Source organism: Epinephelus fuscoguttatus, linkage group LG4, assembly GCF_011397635.1.
Source record: "Epinephelus fuscoguttatus linkage group LG4, E.fuscoguttatus.final_Chr_v1".
NCBI classification, from domain to species: Eukaryota; Metazoa; Chordata; class Actinopteri; order Perciformes; family Serranidae; genus Epinephelus; species Epinephelus fuscoguttatus.
In genome coordinates, this window is record NC_064755.1 from 20,639,869 (window position 1) to 20,663,241 (window position 23,373).

General features: G+C 41.3%; 1 protein-coding gene across 6 annotated transcripts; it reads right to left on the reverse strand.

The window, feature by feature from the left end:
* Positions 1-18: 18 nt before the first annotated feature.
* nr1h4 (nuclear receptor subfamily 1, group H, member 4) lies at positions 19-22,579 on the reverse strand. 6 transcript variants are annotated; one of them, XM_049574698.1, is made up of 11 exons: positions 22,346-22,579; positions 21,728-21,820; positions 21,429-21,592; positions 16,516-16,893; positions 10,319-10,459; positions 8,324-8,490; positions 8,103-8,201; positions 7,765-7,864; positions 7,095-7,241; positions 1,540-1,653; positions 20-1,423 (listed from the first exon to the last, which is right to left on the reverse strand). In XM_049574698.1, exons 3-11 carry the CDS (start codon positions 21,523-21,525, stop codon positions 1,185-1,187), a joined length of 1,482 nt encoding a protein of 493 aa, XP_049430655.1. In that variant the 5' UTR covers positions 21,526-21,592; positions 21,728-21,820; positions 22,346-22,579; the 3' UTR covers positions 20-1,184. The 6 variants fall into 6 exon arrangements, with proteins under 6 accessions (XP_049430657.1, XP_049430655.1, XP_049430654.1 ...); XM_049574697.1 differs by having other exon boundaries at positions 21,728-21,860; XM_049574696.1 differs by lacking the exon at positions 21,728-21,820.
* Positions 22,580-23,373: the final 794 nt, after the last annotated feature.

Below are 23,373 nucleotides of genomic sequence, written 5' to 3' on the forward strand. Positions count from 1 at the left end.
TTTGGTTTTGGTGTGCCATCCCAAGATTTTCAAGTGGCCCCATCTGGCAACCCCTATGATTACGCCTACCACAATTAACAACAACTACAGCAATAGCAGAGGTATACCAACAAAGACAGACACATATAGAGAAAGAACTTCATGAAAAAGAGAAAATTGAGGAACCTAACATTAAAGATTCAAACCAATTAACAAATGTAATGGTATTAAAATAGTCCACAATGGCATTAAATATTCCTTAATCATATAAAACTGGCCAAAATATATAAAAATACATCCTGTGGTTGAGGTGCATTTTCTCTGATACTCCACTGAATTGAAATATTAACAGAGGGTTTCATGTAGGAATTAATAAGGCATAAAAAGTCATTGTTTTTGTTGTTACAGTCTATCTAACAGAGGACCATATTTCATCTGGGAGACTGTCAGGCATTAACATTTTAATCTTCAGTCAATGTTTTCAGTTCATTGTGATATTTTCAGAAAGATTAAAGAGGAGGAGGAACCATTATTTTCCAGATGTACCAGATGTTGTATTTCCTGTACTCCTGAACAATTGTTTCCTCTGTGCTGACAGGTATGAAAGTAAACGTAAGAATGTTCCAACATACATTTTTTTTTCCTGTTAATCTGGTTGTTTATTGAGGCGGACAACTTTTGCGTATTTACAGCAAGAACATGTGCAAGTACTGTGAGTTTTACAAATAAAAAATAAACTAAGCCATTATTAAACTCAATGTAATCTAAACTTTACACTTTCTATGAGCACCATCTTTACATTGAATAAGTTTCAGTTTGTTCTCGTCCAACTAATAACTTTGGGACTTTAAAGAGAAGTTCTAAAGAGAAGTTTTCCAGATCCCACCTTTGAACAGTTTCCCCTTTGCACTGAAAACTCTGTCACAACATCTCAACAATGAGACTGAGTCTAAGTTGGCTGAATCACACAGTGGGCAAACACGATGATGTTGTGAGTCATTAAAAATACACAAGCAGAATAAACACAAACAGTACTCTAAACCATTCAAAGAGTCAGGACTGACTGCAGCAACAGGTGATGCAGGGATTTCATTCCACATCCTCACATCCTCCAGTATAAATATGCCCTGTAGTCGTATGATGACTGTCTTGCAAGTTGAAATGTTCGTGCTATCATCCCTTTGTTACGCCTTTCTCCTGGTGTGTCACTGCACGTCCCAGATCTCACAGAGCAGCGGTGTAAATTTGTGGTCGTTCATCCTCCAGGACGTGAGCATCTCTGCGTGGTAGTGGCTGAGTGTTCTCAGCTCTGTCAGACGGCCCAGGAGACGAGCAAAGTACTGCGGCTCCTGTGGGTGCTGCAGGACACACAGCTTCCTCAGCACGTCCAGCATGGTCTCCTGAAGTCTCTCAACAGCCTCGTGATCCTTCACATAAGGCCGATCTGGAGAGGATGATACATTAGCCTATTTTAATATCATAAGAATGTAGAAGACACGCCTTATATAGTGTCAGTATAAAATACTTGTGGATCCTTAGAAGCTGTTGATGCTGGCTCACCTGGTGTTAGGATGGTTATAGCGGTGAGGAGAGCCTGTTCCTCCACCGCCATGTGGAGTTCACCGATGCTTTTATAAAAGTTGAACATGGGTGTCGTGAATACTTCTGATATACCTGCAGAGAAAATGTCATAAATTGTCCCAAAACATATGCTGAATAGGCACAATCAAGCTCCCCTTAAAACCCTTTGATAAGGTAAAGTTAAACACAGACCTCAGCACAACACAATGAGCTGTCTGTTAAGCCCCAGTTTAATTACTTATAGTGGTTTCAGCACATATACAATGCTGCATTAACCATAAGCAAGACAAGACGCTCTGTCACACCTCTCAGTGTGTGATACCACTGCTGAAGGCACCCTTTGGTGTCTGGTTGGATGGGATTAAACAAATGCAGGCTTTCATCCAGGAGGAGACGGCTGTTCCTGTCCCATGGCTGATTAAAAATCAGTGCTGTTTTAACATAACGTTAGGTAACTCATGTCTCTTTGTCATGAACTGATGTCACTCACCTGACATATTTACATCATGTTATGTACTTATTTCAATCCAAAACAGCATTTTTTTTTCTAAACCTAACCAAGTAGTTTTGTTGCCTAAACCTAACCTAAACCAAACTTTAACTACATGTTCCAACGAGTATGCATCTCATAGAGATGGCAGCCAAAGGGTGTCTTCTGCATTGGTATCATATGCAAAAGGCACAAGAAAGTGGCGGCCTGGGATAAGAGCGCATTGGGATCAAAGATAAGTGGTTACAACACACACGACAGAAAAACAGCATGAGTGAAATTGTCAAGAGCAACTTTTGTTGTTATCGATCACGAGATTATGACTTTGAATTTTGATTACCTCACATAATAAGAAGTGATCTGTATCTGTATCATAGACTGTAAAAATAATGGACGTAATGTCACCCACTGGTTTGTGAACTCCCATTTTGAAGCCTCAAGTTCGACATTTTGGGTGTTGCCATGTTGGTTTTTTTTTTTGAGCCAGAAGTGACCATGTTTGGGCAAGAGGCTGGACTGTGGAGGTGCAAAGGGGTGGATCTGAGTGAGAAGCCGAGACCACTATCAGCAGACGGCCTGTCACTCAAAGCGACCCGCCCTTCGTTATGTGCAACTTTAAGCCTCAACAACATTTAAATGGGTAAGTTATATAAACATTCAGCCCCTGTATAGTTGTCATGAGCAGGAAAAATAGCTACAGAGACCAAAACTGTTTTTTGTACCAGCTATCATGACCTGTCGAGCCCCTTGAGTTCATGTTTTTTTTTGTCATCCCTGTGTTTCCTGTTTTATCTAAGTAACCATTGTCTAGTCTTGTTTCAGATCCCACTACCTGTCAAGTTTCCCTCCTTCATGATTACTTGCCCTGCCCTAATGTATTTCACCTGTATCTCAGTGTATTTCACCTGTGTCTCATAAGCCCTTTTTAAATAGGACTTGTGCAAATTTGCAGGAAAGCCCAATCAGTCTTTTTTCAGCACTGGCAGTATAAAAACAAAATCGGGGAATGTGGCAAAATGCCACCTGCCTACTTTTGTTTATACAGAATGTGCCTTTTTCGGGGCAATGGGGGGCGTGAGCAAGTAACAAAACATGTAGCTCAGTGTGTGACGTAACCAGTGACGTGGGAGGGAAGCCTTGGCTAGTCAGTCCTTTGGCGATTCTCTCGTAAGTCGGTCCGTTCTTCACCGTTCCCAACATCTGACGGTTAATGGCCTCTTCATTTGCGAGGGCAAGGAGGGCTCACAATTCCTTGTCTCCCCAGTTGCTCATCTTTACAGTGTCTGTCAGGTTTGCATTTTCCTCTTGCTACTAGCTGCTCGCTAATTCCTGCTATCAGCTGTTTCCTGTTTATCCACCGCCAGTTGCTCGCGTGTGCGGCGTCATCAACAGCTCCTCCCACAAGTCATCAACAGCCCCTCCCGTTGCGGAAGGTCGCCTTGGTCTGTTTAAACCAAAAGGGTTCTGCCAATATGACTACCCTATGAGGCAGAAAATTGGGCACCTCAGATCAACTTGCCAATCTGGCTCTGTGTGTCTAAACGCTCGCAGCTTGTCGGCAAAACGGCCCAACATTCATGGAAAATCTGGCAGTGTAAAAGGGGCTATTGTCTCCCTTGTCTTAGAGTATTTAAGTTTCTGTCTTCCCCTTCTTTGTTGCCAGATCATCTTTACCATTGAGTGAGAATTCCAGCGTTTTTTCCCAGTGTGTCTTGTTAGTGTGTTTTTGACCATTTTTGCCTTTTGTTGTGGAATTAGGCATTTTAAAACAGCAATCTATGGGGATTGACTCCCCTCTGGAGCCAGCGCCATGTGGCCGTTCAAATATCTGCAGTTTTTTGCACTTCCACAATGGCTTCTTTTTTCACCCCTTGAAGTTGCCGCTTGGTTTGTATGCAGATGATGTTAGTCTATATAATGCTCATGTGACAAACTAATCCGATGAATGATGGTGCAAATGTTGCGCAAAAAGCAATGCAGGACAAAGAACAGTCAACACATGGTGAAGAACAAGGGTACAAAACATTACAGGAGGAAGAGCAGGCAAAAAGCAGAAAGATCCCATCTTGCATAACAGTCTGCACTTTGAGCCAGGACACTCAGTCAACAGTCTGCCCTAATCTGTTATTATTCTTCACATGATGATCACACATAATCACAAAGAAAATAAACTCGAGCTCACACAGAAAGGGAGCTGCAAGTCTACCTCTCCCAGTAAAGCAATCATCAGGCAGACCATTGTGACCATTTCGTGATGGGGGTAAAGAAGAATTAGTCTGCATTAGGAGGCTTTTCTTCTTTAGGTAATGATTCAACATTAAATAAGGATGGTTATTACAAACTACTCTCTATATAACTTCAAATGTTTGCATTCACTTTGCTCTTGCACACTGGCAACAGTTCCTACTTCTGATGCTCTTCAGTCTAGCAGAGGCTATCTGTCTGCTCGGACACATCATCAAGCATTCAGAAATGCCAGCGGGGCTCAGAGGGAGAGAAGTGGACAATAGCACTCTTGATGTTTTGATAAGAAACAATGGTCTCTTCAGACAGCTTTGCTCCCTTATTCTCCCAGACTGGCCTTTAGTGTGAATGTCTCTTATCCCCACCATTCACACACCAGAGCTGCGCTGAGGGACCCAGCGCCTCACACACACACGCTCCTGCCATCACTGTCTGTCTAACTGTCCAACGTGGTTGACATAATGACACCTCGCATACATATAAATGATTTCTTAAAACCACCAAGCAGCAAACTAGTTGATATGGGACATACTGTATGTGTAAATATAGGCTGCAAATGAAATATAGGAAACACCTTATATGGGTTTCAATAAATGAAACATGATGCCACCGAAGAGCTGTTGGCTTTGAATGCTCTCCTCTACCTGCCGGCATGCCCACACACACACACACACACACACGCACGCACGCACGCACGCACGCACGCACGCACGCACGCACGCACGCACACACACACACACACACACGCCTAAACTGAGTGTAACTGTACCCAGTGAGGGTGTGTGTGCATGTGTAACCTACACCCAGCCAGAGATCAACAGGTCAGCACACATCTCCCAGCTGCATCACACAGATCAGGCAGATCAATTATTAAAGGAGGATCTGACTAGACCTGACGCCCGGCTGCAGGTGGAACTACAAATGTCACCATGCTGCATGTGTAGCCTGCTGGAAGAGCAACGCACCAAAGACTCTTGAAGGTCATGAATTAGGAGTAAAGTTATTCTACTTTCACACTTTGAAATGACATAGCCATGGCTCAGGAGGTAGAGCAGGATGTCAACTAATCAGATGATCAGCGGTTCAATCCCAGACTCCTTAAGTCCGCATGTTGAAGTATCCTTGAGCAAGATACTGAACCCCATTTTGCTCTGACTGCTGTTCCATTGGTGTGTGAGTGTGTTAAAGCTGTGTAACAGGTGGCACCGTATATGGTAGCCTTGGCCACCAGTGTGTGAATCCGTGAATGTGACTCGTCGTGTAAAAAGCGTTAGAAATGTGCTATACAAGTGCAGGTCATACACAGTATGTTCTATGAAACAGTACATCCGTTGTAACAACCCTAACTTCCTTAGAACAGACTGACTTGCATCACGTTGTGTACTCACTGAGGTGAGGTTTGCAATAAGGACCAAATGAGCAGTGGACTAGCTTCCTGTTTCTTTTGCCATTATTTGTATGTTTGTTGAAACATGATGTAACGCTACTGTAGCTGTCTCTGAAACGAGTAAGAGTCACAGCTCAGTGGACAGCTAAGAGGCAGAGACTGCAGGGATAAACAAAGTGCAGGTCAACATATATTCTCATCGAACTCAGTGAACTAAAGGGGAACAACAACTGAATTGAAAATTCCAATATGAACGTGAGCTACTCTCTCTCAGAGCCAGAAACCAGAGAAGTAAGTCTCAACTTGTTATGGCATCAGGTATAAAGTCTGGAGCTGCTCCACAGACAGTGAATGGGAGCCTGATTTTATGGTGTGGCCATTTCTTTCTCTTTTTTGTTTACCTAAATGAGCTCTTTTCAGTTGTACAGATCTCAGTCCTGAAACAGAAAATGTACCCATATACTCAGATCATTCCTCTGGATGCTCTCTGTGTCATCTCGAAAATCTTTCCCAATTCATTGTCTGTTGAGCAGCTGCAGACTTTATACCCATGACATCATAAATTAGAGTTTTAGTAACCTGGTTGTTGGATTTAGGAGAAAGATTTACTAATGTTTACCAATAATTTTGAACTCTCTTAGTCCATAGTAATGGACCTGCCACTCTTCCAACCACTCAAATTGCTTTTTACACTACAAGTCACATTAACCCATTCACACACACGCTCACACACTGGTGGCCGAGGCTACATGTACACGTTGCCACCTGTTACGCAGTAATAAATTTGCATGCTCTCACACACCGATCGAACAGCCATTGGGATGAATTTGGGGTTCAATATCTGGCCCAAGGATTCTTCTGTACGCAGACTGGAGGAATGAGGGGATTGAGTCTGCTGATCTTCCGATTGGTGGATGACCCGCTCTACCTCTGAGTCACAGCCGTCCCAAACATGAATGATTTTTGAAAATGGGTGTAGTTCCCCTTTAGGAGTTTATTTTGACCAATCCAACAGAGCTGGTGATTGTTGGAACAGCGGACTAATGAATTGATTAACAAGACTAACTAAGAGGGTTTTGAAGTGTTTTATTTTGTTTTAATCAAGTTTGATTTAAGTGCGTTTTATGATGAGTTAAAAAGGCAACTACGCTATTGTTAGTGTAAGTTGAGAGAGAGAAACTTGGATTGGTGTATGGTTGTATTTTTTTTGTTTAATAAGGAAAACAGGTAAAAGAATAGGCCAAAACAGAGTTCTCAAACCAGTGAATGTCACACCATTTACAGCCTCACTGATGTGTTTTGTCAACACAACAACTAGTCACCTTTTTCTTTTGTGTTTGTCAAACAACCACGCAACTTTTTATTGTCCTTTCTATCATTCTTATTTTCATGGGATCACTTCAGTCGACTCACCACTCTTGCGTATCCTCTCTTCCAAAAGTTCTGTGTGTCCTTTGGGCATCTTTCTGTTGAAAACCTGAGCTGAGCGCAGAAACATGGCCTCCACAGCCGAACCCTTCAGCAGAGCGATCTGATCCTCACGATCCAGAGACAGAAAGCCTGCCAGAGGTGTCACACCACTCATTACATCCCGCATGTTATCATCCATGATCCTAGTGTTATAACAGACTATATTCTATACAGGGTTCCCACACTTTTTCATGAACGTGATTTCAAAACTTTCCCATGACTTGTCAAAGACTCATAATAATTGTTTTGTTTGTCTGTTGTGCCAGGTGTTTTTCAAACATTTCAGATTTAAACTCCAGTTAAACATAATTTCAGCTCACTTGCAAACATGAATAGAGAGGAAATGTGGGGAGAGAAATCCAGAAATGTACACAAAACATTGTACACAGAAAATACACATGCCGTCATGTTAAATTACGTGTAAGGCTATCCATGTCAGATTACTGTAACAATTCATTACATGCAACAAAATTCCACGACTTTTCCAAAACTTTGAATTATTTTTACCACATTTAGGACTTTTACAGGCCTGGAAAATGTGATTGTAAAATTCTATTACTTTTCCATGATGTGGGAACCCTGTCTATAAGATTTTCAAAATAGGCAACAATACCTGGAATGTTTTTTGTAAACTCCACCAGAACTTGAACTTGACTTGTTGCCATTTCTGTCAGTAGCAGGAAGTTTTCCTCTGCGCTGTACTGTTCTTGTAGCTGGTGAAACAACACAAGAAAACAGTGTTGGAAAAGATCAGATCAACCAAGCTGCATAAAGTCTACCAGCAGGCTACTCAACTATGATTAGTGGCAATAAAGATCAAAGCATGTCATCATGTGAACTTGAGTTTCTCAAATTTAGACAGACTAATTTATTGGATCTTTTATCATCAATAATTCAAATAGAGAAAAGTAAAGAAAAGTGAAGTTTGAAGTGATATTGAGGGTAATTTACCAGCTTTTTGGCCACGTCTTGAGGAATTTGATGTCTGTTGTAAGCATCTACGATGGCACTCACAAGCACCTGCTGCTCTTTGGTGATTTCCACTTTTTCCTGAACAGACAACAAAACCCATCGTTAAGTGGTGACACATTATTTGTCTCAGTTTATATGAAATACTCAGTGAATTTAAAGGAAAAAAATAAGATGGAAAAACTGCAACTGGTTGTGATCACCTTTGACAGTTTGGTGGTTGAGGTGACCTGTTTGCTGTCCGTGTTGTCCGCGCCCTCTGTCTCGTCTCCAGTCGACTCTCCCGGGGAGGCCTTGGTGTTCTTCCGCAGCCTTTTAGACTTACACTGGATCTCTGTCAGCAGGCCTGCCGGCAGTGATGAAGGCTTCACTATGTGTGTTAATCAACAGCATTTGCAAGTGTTCATTTTCATTTATAATGAGGCTGTATTAACATTAGAAACCAAACGGCAGAGTGAAATGAGAATCCTAACTGTAATGTTCTGCCATTAATATTTCAACAACATATATTATGTGCAGTCACTTATCCATAAGTTGCAGCTCACATTTAAATCAATGCATAATTTATTGATTTATTGTCTTGTTTCATTAAAGTCTACCTTTTTTTTTTTTTTTTTTACTTTTGCCGCAGCACTGGCCACATTTTCCATTAAGGGAAAATATATTTTCATTCAACCATCCTTTGAGTGATAACTTGTTCTCACACTAATGTATGAATGTAAAACCTTGCTAGTCCAGCCCTGTCTCCCATAAGTTATGTTTCTATACAACTAATGTGAAACAGCAAATGTGTTCTGAGGGAAATGTTATGAAGCGTAAATTATGTTTTCTATTAAAGACATTAAAGTCTGGTTGACTGGTTTCTTGCAGTTCAATGAGGAGAAGACAGACATCCTTCTCTTTGACCCCCCACATCAGACCACTGTTACTGCCCACAACCTCGATCACATTTTCGCCTACATCAGACCACACGCAAAGAACCTGGGTGCTGTATTTGATGGTGATCTGAGTTTTAACAGGCAGGTAGATTTTGTCAAAACCATCTCCAAAATTGGCATTTCCCATCACCAATGAATCTAGTTGAAAACGCTGCTGCCCAGTTATTAGAAGAAGAAGAAGAAGAAGAAGAAGATACACTTTTTACTAATTCTTGAGGGCAAATTAAATTTTTGTCACTATGTCATTATTTTTTGTCATATGTGCACAGGCTTGAAAAACACACACAAACCAGATCTATACGTGCATTAAATGGAGAGATGATGGAGCAAGGGGGCTGCCTTGAACGGGTGCCCCGAGCAGCTGGGGGTTCTGGGGGGTGGTATGTTTTGAAACATACAACTCTAATTTCTGGGAGACAGGCTGGCTAGTCCTCTACGTTTCTGTCTGACTCTCTAAGTCCTAATAAAAAATTAATTTCTCTCGTAAACAAGATTTGAGAGGAAAGTAAGAAGAGTGAAATCAGTCTCTCCTGTGAAATAGCACCTGTTTTTTCACTCCATGACTGAAAAAGTCTACTTTGTGGAGCTCTTATTGCTCCAGTGGGTAGAGTCATGAAGGCCTGCCACCCTGCAATATTCATCACAGTGTGCCTGCACTATTTATGAGCAACAGGAGTCCAGTCCATCCTCCTGTTCTTTGCTACTGACAGCTCCTATAGACCCAATAACTAATCATCCTCCAACAACTCAGAAGGTACATGTTCACAGCTTCTGTCTTCATACTGAGGTATCTTATAAGGTAGCTTATGAAAACACAGAGGGCAACATTCCCAAATAGAAAGGTGTTCAGAAAAAATACTTAATGGCAAATTCCTTTTAACAATAGCAGCCACTTTGAAGGTGTTAATTCCTCCTAAACGGATCTTAAGTTGTCTGTTTAATTGCTTCTATTCCCGTAACAGTAACAAAAGCTGGACCTTTCTGTTGTGTGATATGTGGCATTTAATCCTCCAGTAAAATTCAACAGGCCGTGCCAGAATGGAAAATGAGGCAACCTTCGACAGCCTCTCTCTTGACTCCACTACACAAACAGCAAAGTGTGTGCATGTGGAAGGTGGAAATCAGTTTGAATTGATGGATGACAGTGAGTAGAAACAAGTCTACAATTCTTTCATTCCCTGTCGCATTTATTACCAATCGTTTCTGCATTCAATCAGCATGAACAGGAATGAGAGTCTCTTAATGATCAGTGATACTCACATTCAGCCAGCATGCCCATCTCCTTGCACTTTCTTAGCCGACACTCCTGGCATTTCCTGCGCATGTACATGTCCATCTCACAATTCCCGCCACTCTTGCATTTGTACACAGCGTTCTTGGTTATGCTCCGTCTGAAGAAACCTGAATGTGGTTGACAAAACAAGGAATTATCATGAGCCAGGTACAGAAGAAGCTGATACAAAGTCAAGCATTTTCTGTTGGTCCACACTTTAGTACAGAGCTGGAAAGTGACTGAAGTGAAATGGTAGGCCTATATAATATTCCTAACTATGTTTTATTTAGTTTATGATCACCTGAAACTAAGAGTCATTGTGTCTTTTGTTACCTTATACTGAGCCGTTTACATCGACATATAGAGCAGGTTCTCTTCCACAGGGTCATGTTTTTTCTACAGTAGCTAAGAACAGACAAACCAAACACTGGCTCTAGACAGGGCCATTCACATTTTCACATTGACCACCATAGTTCTCCTACACACTTAGCACATGGGAGAAGTTTCAGTTTTACAACCTCACCACTATATGCCACTAAGTCCTGCACACTAGACCTTTAAGTACTGTTCATTCCCAAAGTGCTTGTGCTTAATTATTTCCATTTAATACTACTTTATACCTCTACTCTGCTCTTCACTCATTTTTCTAACAACATTAAATGCCAACTATGGTTACTAGTAACTTTGCATTTATCTTGTGAACATGTCTGAATGATCTCCACCTTGACCAACAGCAAGAGTAAAAGGCTGCTTACCCAAAATGTATCAGGGACAATAATAAAGTAATAATAAGTATATATCACAGTATAAAACAACACTATGAAAGAGTCCATTCTGCATATTGAGTACTTGTAGTTTTGTATATCAGATTGTTTGGATTTTTTTTTCCACTTGGGTGCAGCAGAAACAACAAACACAAAACTGACCAATTATCATCTTTTAACATGCTAGCAACAACTTATCTATACACCCAGTGGACACAAAGCAACATTATCATTCATCTGGACTCATGTTTCTGGCCACCCAGTGAACCTGAGTCAAATATTTACTGTCCTTTTAGCTCTGGTTTTGGTCTCCACCAAATCCTGCAGGAAATATTTGGCTCTTCAGCTACTAAATGCTTCATGAAGGCCCTGTTTACAACACCATGTATCTTGGGTGATCTGATCACAAATGGACGGCTCTAAGTACAGGTGAGAATGCACCCGATGCACCCTCAATGTGTCTCGAGATTTGATCGCTCGGACCACATTTGGAGGTGGTCTGGCCAGTACATGGCCACATTCTTTCAGCAGCATGTACACTAATGTATCCTGGGCCACATTAAAGGACCGCCTATTCAACTGATGTCCTGTGGCTATCACAGCAGAGACAGAAGTCCTGGCTCTGCTTTTGATCATCCTTTGTTTCATTCCCAGTTGGCTCTCAAATCATGTAAGCTAGCTTTGTCCATGACATCTGAAAGTTTCAAAAAGTGTGAAAAAAAGAGTTATATTACAGGCAATCTGGAAATCCATCGATTTTTTTTTTTTTTTTTCGACTAATGGAAGTGCAGGGGCCTCGGCGATCGCTCACGCTCACGTTCACTTCCGGCGGTGCCCCCAGGGAATCGCAGTGTTGTTTACAAATACTTAGGGTAGAAAACCAACAGAGTTTAGCTATATGTCACATTTTTCACGTCACTATATCACCGTTTAGACTAATCTGATGTTTGTCTATAAACACAATGATTGAACAAATGTTTTGTAAATAATAACATGGTTATTGTAGATTAGCTGGGCTAACCGTTAGCTGTTAACGTTAGCCGTTAGCGGTGTCTGTAATCATGGGCGTGGTAGCAGGGGGAAAAGTGGACCTGACTACCCAGGGCCCAAGTAGGGAGAGAGGCCCATGAAAATCCTGATTTTTTTTTTTTTTGTGATGTTTTTATTTTGAATGAATTGGGCCCTCCAATTAATTGGTGTCATAATTTATTTCAAATATATTGATAATATCAACTGAGAGAATGAACTTTATGTCACAGTCCTCCCACATATTGGACATTCTGGGGGCCCCCTCTTGGAGGTGTAAAATGATTTAGCCTGCCCGACAGCGACAAGTGTAACGTCAGTGAGCCCAGATTGAATGACCTGGGGGCTAGACATCATGCTGCCCAAAAAGTATAAATCGGGGTATCAAAAGAAGAAAGAGAGGAAAGGAAAAGAAAGAAGGCAGAATGAGGGGAGGCAGCTGTTGACTGCTTTCTTTCCCAAAGGTGAACCGAGTTTGCTTGTTATGCAAAGTCCAATTAAAGTTATCGTAGTCCACTCCAGACAGCTGCTGCTAATGCTTGTATGCTCACGTGAAGTCTTTAGCTTAGCTAGTTGCCAACCAGGCTGCTTGCGGTTGTAAGTATAAAGACAATTATGGGCCAGCTAACGTTAGTTGTCAACATTAACCAGTTTCAGAAACAAACAGTGGCTCTGGCGCAGCCGCAGCAGCGGGAGCAGCAGGAGCAGCAGTGGCCAGTCCTGGTGGCTCTTCTGAAGATGAGGCTGAGTTTAGAGATGAGCAAAGACAAGGTGAGATCGTTGTTCAAGTATTCAAGGGCGAGCTCCCCCCACCGACCCCCTCTTACGTTGGTATGTTGGTTCGCGAGGGAGAGAGAGAGAGAGAGAGAGAGAGAGAGAGAGCTGCTGACTGGTAGAATTGCTGCCTAAATGCGAGTTGTTTACCTTAAGTTTAAAGTAAGTTAGCCTTTTGGTTCAGTGCCTGTGCTATAGCCTATTGTCTACTAACACAGCAGAGCTGAAAGTGAAACTCCGTGCTGAGACTTAATAAATGATCCACCTAGCAATATTTCTGCTGCATATATCAACATGTAAATAGCCTACCAATATCACTGTAGGCTCAAGTGCACACTAGTAATATATTAATTGAGCAATAAAGCAATTTATTATTTTTGTCTGGTAAAAAGCCTTAGCATTACAGTGCAGTGCTGTGCTTAAAAGCTATTGTCAATGCTCAATAAATTAATGATGTTACCAAAGCCAATGAATAATCATGTTAAATAACTGTGATCTCAATATCAATCAAAAACATATTTGCAACCTTTCACATTATCTTTGTACTTGTTCTAAATGGTAGATGTCAAGCACTGTCAAGCGCCCTCTTGTGGATACTTACCAGTTATAACTGTTTGGTTGACAGCCTTCGAGCTCAGCCCATAGCAACACAAAATGAGCCCCATTTAAAAGACAATCTGTCAACATAATAAGCAATGCTTGGCCATATGTTTCATTATTTTTAGCAGTTTATCTTGCACTGAAATGGCTCTAGAAATACAAAGTGAGCTTGCTTTAAAAAGTAGGTTGGGTTATTTGTATGTTAAGAGGCTAATACCAATTCTTTATTCTTGTAGATGTAGAGCATCAGATGCTGATGGCAAGGAAGGGTGTAGCTTAAAACCCTATTTATGCTTTTTTATTTTAAATAAATACCCCTTTTTTTCTTTTTTTGCTCACACGCCTCGTGCACTGGCATGGATAGGGGCCCACTGACATTGAGAGTGTACAGGGCCCAGAATTTGGTGCTACGCCCCTGTCTGTAATAACCATAGACTGTATAAAAATAAGGTAATAACTCAATAAACGGTCGGTGAATAAAATATTTTTTCCAGCGGATATCTTAGTTACAACATGATCGAGCTAGCAAAGCAGTTTTGTGTTGCTATGTGTGGTATTTATTCAGTTATGGGAAATCATGATGTCTAGAAAGCATCAGTGGCTGCAGCTGAAAGGGACAGTTAGCAAAGCTAACATCAGGACGTCATCTGTTAAAAGCCTCCCATTGTCGGATACGACATGAAACTACTCCAGTTAGCTCAATCATGTTGTAACTCAGACACCCGCTGGAAAAAATATGTTTTTTCACGTTGACGAGACGGCGTTTTGGGTGGAGCGGTCGCTATGGACGCGGAGCTTGCTGTTTCTGTAGGTACACATTTCCTGGGGACACCTGCACGTCTCGGCCATGCCCCCTCCATTGTGATTGGCTAAAGCGCAGCATGTTCAATCTCAAAGCCCCCCCCAGTCATCTTTCACACAGGGCTGCCGACAGATTCTACAATGTAAATTGCAGAATCTGTCTTGAGAGATTATATTACAGGTGATTCAAACTTCTTGGGCAATTTGGGTTGCCTGGAACACACCAAATATTAAACCCCATCTGTATTGCACACCTGCCGGTTAAAAATGACAACGTATTGGGGGCAAATTCAATCTGAAGACAGTGTGAAACAGTGGGCAAAAAGCTTCAAGGCTTTCTCTTATTTGGAGAGTGTGTTGGAGGTCATACCCAATCAGCGGTGTCGTGTATATAAACCCACCAAATTAAAAAGGCAGTGTGCTTGCATAACACAACATACACAACAATGTGTTCGACACACCACCGTTTACGTTTAAACGTTTTGTTACATTTTGTCGAGGCTGAACACCAGGTCAAACAGAAATGATGTAGGTGTTAATTCGCATATAAAGCAGGAAAGTGAGAACTGATCACAAGTGGTCTCTCAAGTTGCATGTAGAGATGCATTCTAATGCCAGGTGTGAGCAGACACATGTAGAGCTGTCCACGTGTGATCAGATCACCCAAGATGCACCTTAACACCATGTGTAAACAGTGCGGATGTTCACCAGCTAGTCACGTGCTGTGTCTGTCAGGCGTTCGGTGCTGTGCAGGTAGCGTGCAGCTGGGTTTTAGTATTTTTTTTTAGTGAAAACAGCTGACTGCTGGAGCTCAAAACACAACAAATGAGAACAATGTGAGTGAATCACATTGCAGACCAGAAAACTAAAACAATGAGATGGCAAAATGCTCCACAGAGCTGATTGTATATACTGATTATAGCTGCTTTAAGAATATTTGGTAGATAATCGTTCTACACTTGAATTTTGGATTAAGGACTTGTCATTTTGGTAGTTCTACTTTTACATATATTAAGTAAAGAATCTGATCTTTTTCTGTCATGGCTCAGTTTGTACTTCATGCAGATCTCTAGTTATGTAACCAGAAAGGGTCACTGACAGGCTGATATAAATGAAATTGGAAGGTTACACACAGTTCTAATAATGTCACAGAGAGAATCCTGTGAACCCGGCTGGCAAGGTCCCAGACATTGCAAAACACACAGACACACAGACACAGACACACACACACACACACAGAATAACTTTGGAACAGTTATTAGACATTCTGACATCGAACATTAAGCAGAATGACATGCATTAGCGTAACTGAGCTCAGGTTGCTCCTGCTTTGTGCTGCAGAAAGCTGAGAGGGAACCCAATCTGGCAGCAGAAGCGGGTAGACCTGAACCTATTCTCAGTCAAATGGCAGGAGAGGCCAGCCGCTGTGCTCCTGGCATTGTCCAGCCTCACAGTGTGGAATTACACTCATATCCATTCACTCGCTGCGTTGGCAGGAATCACGGCAAATTCACAGTGTCATAAAAACATGGGGAGGAGCAGCTAAAGGCCACGACTCCCCTGTTACCAAATGGATCGTTCTCACGTGGAGAAGGGCTGTAAAGTCACTGTAATATTTCCTTGTGGTTTGTTCTCGTTAAATCAGCTCTGATATTTTATTTAGCTCAAGAAGTCAGAGCTGACGTTGATGTACTGTATGACTGCATGGATTTACTGCCTGTCCCTGGCATGTAATTAAATATATGATCGGCAGCTTTATGCCACTGTGTACAGCAGTGGCAGTGATAGCTGTAAAGTGTGATTCAACAACCTTTAATCTGTTTTTATCAACAGGCAAGCACACAAACAGGAAATAAGATGCAGCAACGAAGCATATTCCAGACAAAGAATTGCCACTTATCTGCCCCTTGGTCCGACCTAATAAGCGCAAACAGCGTGACCAGTGCTCTTGTATTAATTAAAAATGACAGATGTGTTAAATACTCCTCACCAGCTGCTGTCTGGACTGTAGATATGAACATCCCTGTCATAGGTGGCCTCTAAAGTCAACAGCTAAACACAACAACACCATTTTTTCTCTGTGGGTCAAATGTCACTCTCCGCTATCGCAGCCTTCGTCAGTGCCCAGACATGTACTTTAAACCGTACAAATCCCAGACACTCTTTTGCAAACAAATGCAAGCACTGCATTTAAATCCCAGCTCACCGCAGCGCCTCACCTTTACATCCCTCACAGGTAAGAGCGTTATAGTGGTATCCAGAGGCCTTGTCTCCACACACCACACACAGTTCCTCCCCTTTGACCCTTCCAGCCTGCGACATGTGCCGTGTTCTCTTGCACACAGTGGGCACCACAGCAGACACCTCCTCCATTTCAGCATCATAGCCGACCTCCAGGGGTCCTTTCCTCAGTTCATATATTCCTGTGTGTGAGTACCATTCGTCTCCGTTGTACTGAGGGTAGTAGTTCTGACTGGAGTAATATGGTGTGGAGGGCATGGTCGGCTCCATCGATGGATACTGCATGCTGGGATAGCTGGTGAAGGGCAAGATGTCGGTATCCTGCAGGAGAGGACTGCCTTGATCTGCAAGAATATCTGAGAGAGAAGATAACGAGGGACTTTAAAACTTTTTAAAAACAACAAACAGAATCGTAACTCAGGTCCACTTAATTATTTTACTTAGTTTTTAGTTGTGGCTGGTGGCCTCCTTTGGTGAATGGAGATAAGCTGTCATAAAACCACATTATTATCATCATTCTCACTGTACATGCTGCCGCTTGGAGACAAGGTTTGACTTTATAATTTTATGGGATGCAAACACCACTCTCCCAGGTGAAAGTCAGTGTTTGTTGCCTTGTTTGTCTGTTCTATGTTCATTATGTCTGTAGTGGCCGTTTGTCCAGAAGAGTAATCCAAATCAAACTCGTGTCAAACAAAAACAAAGGACCACTGCCGCACCATGGGCATGTAGTGTACGCAGGCAAAAGAAAATCATTGTCCATGCAAAGTTTCTGCATTTCCAGTGGTTTATTCAACCAAAAACAAGCAAGCAAACAAAGAACAAAGAAATCCCTGCATGCCTCTCCTGCTCTGGTAAAAAAAACCATATGCCCACCCAGGTGCATTCTGGTCGCCTACCTACTTTCCTACATATATAAACTTTGGTGCCCACAGTATGCCTAAAACGAAATGAAATAGTGAACAAATACGAAACCAGAAACAACTAAACTAAATGAATAATTAACAAAACAAAATACTAGCAAGCATAATCATAACGAAATCAAATATCTAGAATAATCAAATAATATTAATTATTAGCAAAACAACTAAATACTAACAACAAATAAATAGCTCCAACAATGTCTATTTTCATATGTATCACTTAGTGCTTATAATGCTGTTATTGTAAAGCACTCTGTGCTGCATTTCTTGTGTAAAGGTGCTATATAAATAAAGTTTTATCATTATCATGATAACATGGCATAAATATGGAACCAAGTAATAACTGCTGAAGTTATCTCCATCTGAGAAAAGTTGATCTGCCCATGAAGATGATGAGATGTGGTTGAAAATGGAACTTGAGTTGATCTTAAACTACCCATTTCAAAGTCAAGACTTAACTTTCACTCTTAGTGAAGTTGATATAACACAACATAATAAAACTTGGACAACCATAGAGTATCAGAAAGCAGCCAAATACCAAAGGAACTTCATTTAGAATAATGTCAAGTCAGTATGAGTAAGTTTACTTTTAGATCCCAAAATTAAGTTTGTTTCAGAAAACGTAAAATCTGTTGAAGACACAAGTTATTAAACCAGCAATAATACATTTTTGGGGGCACTTTAAGGTCCAGTGTGTAGGATTTATTGACATCTTGTGATAAGGTTGTAAAACCTAAAGTCTCCTGTGTGCCAAGCGTGGGAGAGAATTACAGTGGCCAATGTGAAAATGTGAATGGCCCTATTTGGAGCCAGTGTTTAGTTTGTCTGTTCAGGGCTACTGAACAACAGGGGGCTTTACAGTCTGTGCATGATACTTCATGTGAAATCATGAAAACCTCAGTTTTCATAAGGAAAAAGTGCACAAGACAAGTTTATTGCAAGTGCCTCCCTGCAGAAGCTTGTAAGAATAGGAAGTGGCTCAGCAGTAGTCAGTAACACACACAACTCATATTATAAACCCATAAATGATTAACAGCGTGCTTGCACAGAGAACACTGTGTCTTTCAGAATCACATGTAGCCTCTTTTGCACGTTTCAATTCTATCCAAGAATAGTTGTCAGGATGAAAATGTTGTTTTTATCATCACTGATATTAAGAACAAGTGCAGCGTATTCACAACATGATACCCCCTTAGAAAACAGCCAAAAGGCGATGGTTTCAAAGACCACGTGTAGTTTACAAGAAGAGACACTCACATTAAATCTGTACTTAAAATAAACTGACACACTCAACACAAATGCAGCACCTGTAGAGTACATGTAATACTGACCTCTTGAAGACTTGGTGTGGACCATGGCCATCTCTGTGTGACCGAACACGCAAACTATCCAGAGACTTCACTCTCTGACCCCAACTCTCCAGCTGTGGTTTGCAGATCGGTCTTTCTTTCACCTCTAACTGACAAACCGTCTTCCATTAATTTATCTATTTATGATGGGATGGACGTGAAACAGCAGATCAAGTACTGAACTCCTTGGCGTTTGCTTGAGAAATCCCAAGAGGAGCAAAGGTTGCCACGGCTATTCATTAACCATGCAGTCACATTTCTTTACATCATTTCAAGTAGCTGGCTAATGAGTGGAGTCATTTCCAGAAATGGTGCCAGCTGCCTGCCGCTGTATGGTGCTGCTTAAGTTTGTAAGTGACCAGACATAAATTTTTCTTTTTTTTTCAATTGGTTCAGTCAAGTTGTCATTCGTACTGCAACCACTTGGAGTGACAGAAGATTTTAATCATTGGTCTGTTATCTTTAGCTTTCTATTCCACTTCCCTGCTTGCTTTCTAACCAGTGAGTTTCACTCATTCTCAAATGCAGCACATTGTGTTACGGTGTCACAACTCACTCTGACAGGTTGAAGGTGTGTCTTGTGCGTGAGTCAGCCTATAAAAGAAGTGAGTTCATTGGTTGTTGTGACTATAACTGTACAGATTAGCCTCACACCACACTATCTGAGATCCTAATAGAGTGCCCCAGGGATGACACTTTTCTGTAGGCCAATGCAGAAGATCACACTGGTTCCCTCGTCATAAACAACTCTTCACAAATGAACACCACTTTCATGATTATTGAAGCCTAAATGCAATGGCCAGATGTAAAAAGCTAACAATAGACTATAGACAAACTACACTACGGACTCTTGACTTTACGCCACCACCATTACAAGACTGTAAAGCTGTGCTTGGTGCGGCTCGGCATGATGACGTTCTGTAGTTTCATTAGGCCACTTGTTAGCAACTGCCTTTTTTTTAAGACACATAGAAGCTCAGAAGTTCATGAGGCGGGTATTTGCTGATGTATTTTATGTCAAAAACGAAACATAAAAGTCTCATATGACCAATGTGCTGACAGAAGAAGGGAAGAAAGTACAGAACAAAAGTCAACATAAGAAGGGAGGTTGGGGTGGTGGATGAGCAAAACAACACAGGACTTTCCCCCAGGACACCAGTGTCTGAAACCAAGTGACGTTATTTTAAGGTACATTGTTTCCATGTTACTTTTCCCTAACCAAACCTACGTGACTTTACATCATCATTCATCATTGCTACATCAAATTTACGCAACTTTACATCAAGTATGTAATGTAGTTCGTGGGGTGCTACTTTGGTTGATATGATGTGAACTGTTGTATTTGCATTTTTGTAAGATATCATACAAATGTTTTTTTTTAGGATATGTTGAACTACTCCTTCTACACCTGTTAGTCAGCTTCAAAGTGCTTGCTCCAGTTTCCTCACCACCAGAGCACCCATGGTCATTTCTGTAGTCCATGTTAGAATTTTTTAAATGAAGACAGAATAATATTGATTTGAATCTTTGCTCTTTTCACCATAAACAAAATTCATCACTGCCCACAAAATTCACTGTCCAACCTGAGAAAGCATGTCAAGGTATATTAACATTTTTTATTCCAGATAGACTTGTTTAAACAAAGTTTTCTGTGATTGTAGTAGTTGCAGTTTTTATGCTATAGTTGGTCAAATGACTTGTAATGGATTTTCATGGATTTGGCCACATATTGGGCAGGATCCTGTGTGAAGGTTGTTTCAGAGTTTTGTATTAAAATAATATTTGAGTATCGATACTTTTGACTCATGTAACGGAGTCGTGCACGATCATCAGGTTCAAGACCAATCATGACATTCCTATCAGCTGTTTTAATGCTAAACAGCAACTGTTAACATGCTAACACACAAAAATATAATAGTGAACATGACAAACATTGCACCTGTTAAACATCAGCATGTTAAAGGAATACTCTTCCCACAAAATGACCTTTTAAAATCAATAAGTCATACTGTGTTACCTTGATTTTGCAAAGAAAACATTGTTTTTCTAGCATATCTCCATGGAAAACAGTGAACATATTGATGTACTGACTGATTGGGGATGTCGTTTAACAACAGTAAAACTACGTCAAGACATCCGTTCACAAACTTTCACACAACTCGTGCAGTGAAATCTAAGTCTCAGTTGTCCAGTCGTATGCTCAGCGCTTACTGTACAACACAGCATTTTTGCCAAAAACCTTAGTATTGGAGACTGGCTTTGAAGAAACCATAAAAAATTCACTTGCATTTTAGTTATAAATGGACAAGTTTTGATAAAAAACGCATGTTTGATAATTTGATATAGTTTTTGCTGTTGTTAACTGTGGTCCCTGATTAATCAATAAATCATAATGTTTACAATTTTCCACGGAGGCATGCAAAGAAAGATTCGTCACGAATTCAAGGTAACACGGCATGACTAATAGACTTACAAAACATCATTTTGTGGGTGAAGTATTCCTTCAGTGTTGTCACTGTGAGCATGTTAGCATGGTGACATTAGCATTGAGCTCAAAGCACCACTGTTTGACTGTAAACTCCTCTCTTGTCTTTCCGTGAGCTGGTTGAGTAGACTTACCGAACAAGTGGGTGCTCTCTGAGATGGGGAATTCATCGCTGGGTGGGATATGCAGAGGTCCCACCACATTGATGTCGGGGCCCACCCACTCATTCATTCAGGAGGGTCGTCGGGCACCAACTCAGGAAACACAGGTTGGACTGGGTCAAAGTAGCTGTCTGCCTCTGTTTACAAGCACAAAAGAAGGATGATTTGTGAACCATGGTGAAGATTTCCTGAGCAAACCTATAGCCCTGCATGATCCTCTGAAACCTACAGTGTAATTAAACATCAGCCTTGGAGTCTCTACATCAACACACCTGACGGGTCTCCTCTCCCACACAGGGAGGAGATGTTCAGTAGCTGCCGGCAGGGAGGTGGGGGGATGAAGGTCAGGACACAACAAGGCCTCTCTATGAGCAAGTCATGGAAAGCGTCTTTTCTTTCTACCTCCTGTCAGAACGGTTATCATATTTCTCGTCATATTACATATTCAAGTACACATTGTGACGTTAGGACTCACTTGACAGGACGTATCACAGTATCAGTGTCGTATTTCTTAATGTGATTTTACTGAACATAATTTATGCAAGCATTCAGTCCTAGTTAGCAGATCATTTAATAATATAATAACTCTAGATGAGCTTGAAGGTATTTGTGAATAACAGATACGCTTTTAAACTTTTCCAATCTGGTGAAAAGGCCACAACATGTGAAACATTACTTTTATGGACTTCACCTGCCACATTTTGTTTTTAATTAACTCAGTGTAATTTCCCCTGGGATCCAGAAGCAACCCACAAAGATTCAGAAACCTCCAGTCCAATCTAACAGCCCACACACAACAGCCAAACATACCTCAGGCACAGTGGCACGCCACGGACTCATAAGAAGTCACCTGCTCACCAGTGAACATGAAATATGTCCAGAGTTCTTACCTTATCCTGCTCTGTTGATGTCGAATTCCTGTCCGCTAACTTTCCTCTTTTTCAGCCTCGTTTCTGACATCCACGCTGTGAGCTACAGCTCAATCAATATTTGCTAATGAACATTAAGCTGCTTGCGTCTGGGCTCCAGTAAGAGCATGTGTGACCAGTCGAGGTCAGGGAGAAAAGGATGGTGGTTATTAATTAAGCTGTCCATTCCTGTCAATGTCATACCCCCCCGCCCAAAAAATCCTCTTTATCTCACCAAGACAAGGCTGCCTCATGAATTCCCCAGCAGACCAGAGATCCCACCCACACACAAACATCACACATGGAACATACATCCAGTCTTTAGCAAACAACTGGTGAGTAGAAGTGCTGCTATCAGTCCAGTAGTTTATAGTTTTTATCTCTAAAATAAAAACAGAGCATGTCTTCTTTCCACTGCAACAGTGATTTCTTCAACATTTTCAGGAGGAATTTAAGGCTATCATGGAAAACCACTGAGAGCAGACTGTGGCAATCGTTGCTATCCGTCCTTGAACTGATCAGTGCCATTTATTTAATCATGTCATCGCAATGTGCGGTCTGCACCATATTTGTTTACATTGGCACTTTCATACCTGAGCGTACCTGCCCTGGTGTCTGTGTTCTCCAAGATGGACGTACACATCTCATCTTTATAATCCTTCATTTGTCCAAAAAAACAATAGTTTAATCATTGATGGGCTGTTGCTCCATCCAAAGAGGCCCTTCTGAGTCAACAGATAGTCTCTCTGAAATAAATAGAACCTTTGCCATTGGCTGCCAGCTGTTTGTGGACTATCTGGTCTGTGTTTGAGAGCATGTGGGGAACAAGCTGACAGCGATGGCCTCTGGAAAAGAACAGACACAACTCTACTGAACATATTTAGAAATTACATGTACAGCAGTTGAGGCGCAGGTTTATCTGAATCTATTTTAAATACATCTCTTTATGTGGTGAGGATGAGGATGAAAACAGATAGTGAGTGTTGTGCGTCACCTTGGTGCTTTGTTAC

Excerpts from the sequence above, each read along its gene's own strand:
- nr1h4 (XM_049574696.1), bottom strand. The coding sequence starts at position 21,525 with ATGAATGAGTGGGTGGGCCCCGACATCAATGTGGTGGGACCTCTGCAT. Across the intron at positions 16,894-21,428 it reads AGAGAGCACCCACTTGTTCG|ATATTCTTGCAGATCAAGGC; the intron begins GTAAGTCTACTC and ends CTTCTCTCTCAG. Across the intron at positions 8,491-10,318 it reads GATGGGCATGCTGGCTGAAT|TGAAGCCTTCATCACTGCCG; the intron begins GTGAGTATCACT and ends TAACACACATAG.